Genomic DNA, 7,854 nt, shown 5'->3' with positions numbered 1-7,854 from the left:
TGAAGTTTACCCAAGCTAGCACCCTTGCTAAGATTGAGGGCGTTTCAAGTGATGAAGTGAAGATTAAACTCTTCCCTCATTCTTTGACAAGGGAGGCTAGAGCTTGGTTTGATGAGCAAGAGGACATTGCCTCATGGGAGGATTTACTCCAGAGGTTTTGTGCAAGGTTTCTTCCTTGCACTTGTGGTAGGATAATCAATGGAAAGGAATTTCCTTCCTAACACCATCGGAAGGAGAGTCCACCTAGGACTATAACTTAGGGCTAAATGGGAGACAACCCATTCTTTTTATTTTATTATTTTCTATCTTTTAATTTTGTAGTATTTGAGGTGTTTAATTTCAAAAAAAAAAAGAAAAAAAAAGTAAAAATTTTTGGGAAAAAACTGGGTTGAGCGCCTAGGCGCCAATTAGTGGCAGAGGCACTGCCTCTGGCACTGGTGTGAGCGCCTGAGCGTTCCCCTCGAGCGCTCGAGCGCTCCTGTTCGTATTTTTGCTTACATTTTGGGTTTTAAAACCCCAACCTTTCATTTCTCCCACTCTTAACTCCCTTTCCTTCATAAAAAACGCACCTCACTCTCTCCAAACCCCATTTCCACTTCTAATTTCTCACTTGCACACACTTTGGCTCTCCCATTTGCTTCCAAGTTCTGCATTGTTTCAAGTTCCTTTCACTTGCACCCACTCACTCTCAAGTCAAGGTAAGTTCCAACTTTCACTTTCCTTCATTTTTGTTCATGGGATTTGCAATGCATGATTACAAGGGGGTTTGGGTGAGTGATTTGTGTTAATGCAAGTTGGGTTTGGGTTGTATATACTCATTGGTGGTTGATTTTGTGCTTAATTAGAAAGGGGTTGTAGATTTGTGAGGAATGGGTAGTTAGGATTTTGTGGATTAGTTTAGTTTAGCTTTTGCTTATAAGGTGTTTGATAGAATGCCTCAATGGGTTCTCTTAGTCGATTTTTGGCAAGTGCTTGTGGTAGTCTTTCTTTCTTCGCCAAAATCACTAAGAAACTTGTTGGGTGCTCTTAGGTTGTTCGTTATTTTTATTTTTGTACAAAGTTTCTCCTCTCATTTCTTTTTATTTTTTTTTGAACTAACGTTTCTAACGTTTGTGGCTTGTGTTTGGGTTAACAACTTTGCAGATGCCTGTGAAAAGAGCAAGAACCAACACAAGAGCTGCAGCTTCTTCCTCCACCTCCCGGAGTTTTGATCGCTCCCGCTTCCTATCAGCGATTAAGGAGGAGTTTTACCGAGCTCATCTAGCACACAAGGAGTGTGTGAAGGAGCGGGGAGTTTTGTATCGGGAGGGAAGGAGAGACCTCTTGGGCATGCAAGAAGCCATGGAGATTAGGAGGTGGAAGAATTGGGTCAACCCCATTCCGTTTGCTTGTGAAGTCATGGTTAGGGAGTTCTACGCGAACACCTACTGTGACAATCAAGAGGACAGGTCCAGGCCGCCGGTGAATTCATCTTGGTTCAGGGGAGATGTGATTGACTACAATCCAGCAGTCATTCGCAGGCATCTTGGTCTCCTCACGGAGGACCAAGAGAAGGAGCTTTTTCCCGAGAAGGCCACTTATCATGAGCTCTTAAAGGAGAAGTCACCGGAGATCTTGGAAGACATGAAGGCAGTGATTGTTAGGCCTGGGCGGGACTGGGAAGCAGTTGATGATGAGATCATTTTTGTGAGAAGGAAGGATATGACACCGCTGGCTAGAGTTTGGGCTGAATTTTTGCAGGATTCCCTCATTCCAAGCTCTAACAAATCTGAAGTTAGAGAGGTTACATTGGTTGCTATCTATTGCATCGTGAGAGGCCATCCTATGGACGTGGCCACCATCATTGCTGGTCGGATTTATTCCCTCTACAACAGGAGTAAAGACAAGCATCGGCCCATCTTTCCTCACTTGATTTGCTCTTTGATTCATGCGGTGAGGGACAGAGCTAGGAGGCCAGTCCATGTTATTGAGAAGAGGTTGCCTGTGGCACCTCTGCTCAGTAAGGAGAGGATCGCTCAACTTTATAAGGAATGGACAGCAAGGATGCCTCAAGAGGATGAAGAGGAAGAGGATCCTGAGGAGCCAGCGGAAGAAGATGAAGAAGAAGAGGAAGAAGAAGAGGAGGAAGCAGAAGATGTTGAGGTGGTGAATGAGGTGGTTACTCCACCACGTGCTGACCCTTCTCCTGCTTGGATGGAGGCCGCTTTCGGGCGGATGTTTTTGAGGCAAGATCGCCTACACAGGGATCTTGACCTCCATTGGAGGGGAGGTCGCACATCAGACCCCAGGTACAATGGGCCCTTGGATTTTAATACCTTGGAGCAGGGGATGATAGACTTGAGCTTGATGCATGATGCCGGAGTTCATCCGGATTATGGCGATGGAAGGGGTGATCATGACCCCATGGAGTGACTTTGTTGAGGTAACTCTACTCTTAGTTTAGATCATGCATTGTTTTAGCTGGTTTTGTTTTTGTCTTTGGGTCTTTTACTTCCCTATACTCACATGCTTTTAGCTATAGTTTTGCTTCCCTACTAGTGCTGTTTTTGAAAATGCTTTCGTGAATACTTGTTGTGTTTTGGGGATGAGTGATTGCATGTTGGGGAAGAGAGGAGGAGACTTCGGTCTTCCGAGTGTTTCTTGAGAAAGGAGTCGAGGTGAGTCCATTAAGGGTCTATCTTTGACCCTTCACCATAAAAATTCTCTGGAGGATCCTGACTCACTTGCAATTCTTGGTTCTGCGTTAATTTCACTCATAGCATGCTTAGTGATTTCTGTTTTATTCTTGAGACTTATAAGATTTCTTGAGATTCTGAGTTTGTGGTTGAACATTGCCCTTAGTTGTCCCATTTGAGCTTAATTGGAGAATCTCTTTGTAGCCAAAAGTTTGGGACGGATGTTTGGTTGGAATATTGGGGGAGTGATGGTCCTTGTTGTGTTGTATGGAGCTGAAAAATTGAGAAATAGTCTCTTGCCCCAAAGAAAAAAACAGTGAAAAAGAAGAAAGAAAAAGAACTCCTAACCAATAGTTGGAGTTGAAAAAAAGAGAAAAAAAAGGATTTGAAAAGGTGGGTGCAAGAGACTTGTGCAAAGAAAAAGTGTTGTAAGCTCCGGGGTTATTGGAAGAGGACCACACTCAATGTGCTTGAAAGCCTAGTTTTCCTTTAGGGACCAACCACCATCATGCTTTACCTAGCCAATGTTTCAACCCTTATGGAAGTCTCTTTGAATATTTGCATGTTTGATCTTTGTTGCTATTGAGTGAATGACATTCAGGACCTATGAACTTGCTTGTATGCTCAGTGCACTAAATGAACATCTCATCCTAGGATTTGTAGATCTAAATGCTTCTCATGAATGGACTCTACACTCTTCTCTTTTCAAAAGATGCATGAAGTAGGTTGTTGGGTCTTTCTCTTGGAACTAGCTGTAATTACTTTGTCGCCCTGTTTTTGTGAAGTATTCCTTGTTGAGAGCACTTGTGTGGGAGCATTTCTTGCGCTTGAGGGCAAGCGAGTGTTATTTACGCTCGAGGACGAGCTGCCGTTGAGTATAGTGGTGTGATGACCCTATTTTAGTAGTGTTTTTAGGGTCATTTCGTCGGTTGTTTTGAGTCTTTTTGTTGAGTCTCATGTAGTGTTTCATGCATTCTCATGCATTTTATTCTTTTCTTTAGTTTTTATATCGTTTTGGTAATTTAGTAGTTTTTTAGGTAGTTTTCTTGCATTTTAAGTAAAGTTTAGGACTTGCATGGTTTTGTTGTGTTTTATGAGGGACTTCTTGTGCTAATGAGCTCTTGGAGCTTCTAGAATCTTCCTTGTCTTGTTGGTTAGGTTTGGAGTGCAGAAACTGAAGGAGAAGGAAGGCCAAGAAGCATGGAATTGATGAAGAACTTAAAGAGAATTGAAAAGAGGAGTTTCAGAAGCCAAAAAGTCATTTTCAGGCGAGCTAGAGCGCCTAGGCGCTGGGAGTGGGCACCTAGGCGCCAATAGGGTCAGAGAGCATGTTTTTCAACATGCAATTGGCGCTCAGGCGCTCTGAATTGGCGCCTGAGCGCCCAGTTTCGTTTGTTTTTGCCTATAAATAAGGCTTAGGCCAATTTCTTTGATACATTTTGACATTTTCACTCATTTTTGGTCAAGTTTGAGAGCTGAGGAGAACTTTGGGGCCAAGGGAGGCTTCCAACTTGTACTTTTCCTCAGGTTTTATTTACATTTTCTTCATGAATTCACTAGCCATGAGTGGCTAGTTCTTTTTTTGCTTTGGGTTAAGAGATTCTATGAAATTTTAGTTGTTAAATCCTATCTCTATGCATGAGTCTTAATTCAATCTTGTATTTCAATTCCTTATTGCATGTTTAGCTTTGGTGCACCTTTGCTATAGGCTAGATTATAATCAAATGGAAATTTGTTATGATTTAGGGACATGAATTGGAATAGATCCTTCTATACTTGCTTCTAGGAATAGAGTGAGGGTAGGGTTTTGTTGGCCTGAATAGCCATGCTATCATACCTCTTATGAATGTTTAAGTAACACAAGGAATTGGGCTTATCTTTCAATTTGAGAGAATTACTTTTGTGAGGAATCAACTAGTAAGTACATAGGCTATATCAACAAGAGTGTAATCAAGGATTCACATGCATAGGATAGGTGGACTAAAATGGATTAGATGATCAAAAACCCAAGGCAATTTTCCATCAATTGTTATTTACATCATTTTCAACATTGCTCTTTTGCAAATCTTTTGTCACAATGAACCAAAATCAATTTCTAAATTTTACTGTTTTAAGAACTTGCAAACTTTAGGCTTAAATCAACAATTCTCACTCACAATCCCTGTGGTTCGATATTTTAAAACCCGGAGGTATTCGTACACTTGCGAATTGACCAACAGCAGCCGAGGAGGGAGTCTGTTGTCCCATCTGCCTCACGTCTCTTATCTTTCTCTTCACCGCACGGCTACCGTGTGGACCCCTTGATGAGGGTGGTGGAGGAGGATGTTCTTACAGGAGAGGTGGATGTGGAGACCGGCTCGACTAGGGCGGTGCGCAGGACAGTTAGGAGGGAGGTCATGGATCTGGACACCGAGATGATTACGGTGGATTCCGACTCTGACTCCGAGAGCAGTGGGGAGAGTTATTCGCCGAGCAGCGATGAGGAGGAGAAGGATTGGTGAGCTGAGCTGGGAGGGTAGGTTAGACTAGCGTCATTTTTTGTGTAGAGCTCTGATCGTCAGTTTCTTTGGGACAGGGTAGGTTCCGATGTGTGGCTTTTTTGTGTGGTTCTCTTGAGGAGGATCACAGAGAGTCTATCGGAGTATAGGGGTCTTTTGTTCAGGCCATTTTTGGGAGCCGACTTTCTCTGGATAACTGTATATTTTGATACTTTTACCTACAGTGCTGGTTTGTATATATTTGCCTGCGGGCGCGTGGCGGGAGAGTACAGCTGAGGCTGTACATGTGTACATTTGTATATCAGTTAGTTTAGTGATGGGTTATATCTTTATTTCTTTATCGCTTTTATTTAAAGGAATCAAACGAAAAAAAATTACCTGTTTTCCGCGTAAAGTTTATTTTTGGTTACTAAAGTGACACCCGGAAATCGGGGTGTTACATCCACCTTCGCCCTTCGACGCTTGAAAGCGTCGTCCTCCTCATCAAGGATGTACGTGTTCGCCCGCGCGCGTACCTCCGCCATCGATTTGGCCGGCTTACGACTCAGTTTGTTGTTTAGCTTTCCAAGTTGTAGACCATTTTTGAAGGCCCGGGCACAGGCATTCGGCTCCGATTCCTCAATCTTTACCGACGCAGCACTGAATCGTTTCACGTATTGTTTCAGAGTCTCCCCTGCAGATTGTCGCACGTTGTACAAGTCCTCGATCGTCACTTGCTTAGTCTTGCTCGCTGAGAACTGGACGAGGAATTTGGACGAAAAATCTTGGAAGTTGGTGATGGATCTTCGCGAAAGAGTTGTGAACCACGCCATTGCTGTTCCTTTGAAAGTCGCTGGAAACATTCTGCACTTGACTGCGTCTGAAGCGGCGCTAATCACCATCTTTGTATTGAAATACAGTAGGTGTTCCTTTGGATGTGCTTTCCCGCTGTATGTTTCAAGGACTATATTCTTCATATTATCAGGAATGGCCACCTCCCTTACCGTTGCTGAAAATGGCTCAAATTCAGCCACAGTCTCTGCCTCGCGCTCTCCTTCGTCCTGCTTCTCGTAACGATAATACTCTAGCTGCTCCTGAAGATAGTCGTTCCGCTACCTTATCTCGTCGATGCTGCTGATCAAGTGTCTCCAATCTTGTCCGGAGATCGGAGCTTGAGGTGCCTGCGTCTCTCCTCCTGAGTCCTCAGGTGACTTTTCTGGCCACCTTCTTTGTTCCGGTGACGCTGGCAGTGAAGGCAGCCGAGGTGTTGGACACGGAGGAGGCGGGGGCGGAGCCGGAGGGGTTACTGGAGATGTGATGACCCTATTTTAGTAGTGTTTTTAGGGTCATTTCTTTCTTTGTTTTAAGTCTTTTTGTTGAGTCTCATGTAGTGTTTCATGCATTATCATGCATTTTTATCTTTTCTTGAGTCTTTATTTTGGTAATTTTGTAGTTTTATAGGGACTTTTCTTGCATTTTAAGAAAGTTTAGGACTTGCATGGTTTTGTTGTGATTAATGGAGGACCTCTTGTGCTAATGAGCTCTTTGAGCTTCTAGATTCTTCCTTGACTTGTTGGTTAGGTTTGGAGAGCAGAAGCTGAAGGTAGTAGAAGGCCAAGAAGCATGGAATTGAAGGAGGACTTAAAGAGGATTGAAAGAGGAGTTACAGAAGCCAAAAAGTCTTTTCCAGGCGAGCTTCAGCACCTAGGCGCTGGGAATTGGCGCCTAGGCGCTAGTGCATTTTTCAGAGGGTCAAGGAATTGGCGCCTATGCGCCAATTAGCTCCAGAGAGCATGTTTTGGGCATGCAATTGGCGCTCAAGCGCTCTGAATTGGCGCTTGAGCGCCCAGGCTCGTATTTTGTGGCTATAAATAAGGCTTAGGCCAATTTCTTTAGGGAGTTAGACATTTTTACTCATTTTTGATCAAGTTTGAGAGCTGAGGAGAACTTTGGGGCCAAGGGAGGCTTCCAACTTGTATTTTTCTCAGGTTGTCATTACATTTTCTGTATGAATTCACTAGCCATGAGTGGCTAGTTTCTTTTTTTGCTTTGGGTTAAGAGATTCTATGAAGTTTTAGTTTGTTAAATCCTATATCTATGCATGAGTTCTTGATTTAATCTTGTATTTCTTTTCCTTTATACATGTTTAGCTTTGGTGCACCTTTGCTATAGGCTAGATTATAATCAAATGGAAGTTTGTTATGATTTAGGAACATGAATTGAAATAGATCCTTCTATACTTGCTTCTAGGCATAGAGTGAGGGGAGGGTTTTGTTGGCCTGAATACATATGCTGATTAACTTCTTATGAATGTTTAAGTACACAAGGAATTGGGCTTGACTTTCAGTTTGAGAGAATTACTTTTGTGAGGAATCAACTAGTAAGTACATAGGCTATAGCAACAAGAGATAAATCAAGGTGTCACATGCATAGGATAGGTGGACTAAAGTGGATTAGATGATCAACAACCCAAGGCAGTTTTCTATCAATTGTTATTTACAACATTTTCAACATTGCTCTTTTGCAAAACTCTTGTCACAAACAACCAAAACCAATTTTTGAATTTTATTGCTTTAGAAACTTGCAAACTTTAGGCTTAAATCAACAATTCTCACTCACAATCCCTGTGGTTCGATATTTTTAAAACCCGGAGGTATTCGTACACTTGCGAATTGACCACCAAGTTTTTGGCGCCGTTGCCG

At 42.8% G+C, this 7,854-nt stretch overlaps 1 protein-coding gene across 1 annotated transcript; it reads left to right on the top strand.

Annotated features, from left to right (window-relative positions):
• Positions 1–378: 378 nt before the first annotated feature.
• On the top strand, positions 379–4,299 carry LOC130737824 (uncharacterized). The gene is made up of 2 exons (XM_057589677.1): positions 379–698; positions 1,144–4,299. Exon 2 carries the CDS (start codon positions 1,144–1,146, stop codon positions 2,410–2,412), a length of 1,269 nt encoding a protein of 422 aa, XP_057445660.1. The 5' UTR covers positions 379–698; the 3' UTR covers positions 2,413–4,299.
• Positions 4,300–7,854: the final 3,555 nt, after the last annotated feature.

The sequence above is a fragment of the Lotus japonicus genome, chromosome 2 (assembly GCF_012489685.1).
Source record: "Lotus japonicus ecotype B-129 chromosome 2, LjGifu_v1.2".
NCBI lineage: Eukaryota > Viridiplantae > Streptophyta > Magnoliopsida > Fabales > Fabaceae > Lotus > Lotus japonicus.
The sequence above is the reverse complement of the archived record's forward strand: the minus strand, read 5'-3'. Positions and strand labels throughout refer to the sequence as shown.

What these genes read in the sequence shown, in the direction of transcription:
- LOC130737824 (XM_057589677.1), top strand. Translation starts at nt 1,144, where the DNA reads ATGCCTGTGAAAAGAGCAAGAACCAACACAAGAGCTGCAGCTTCTTCC.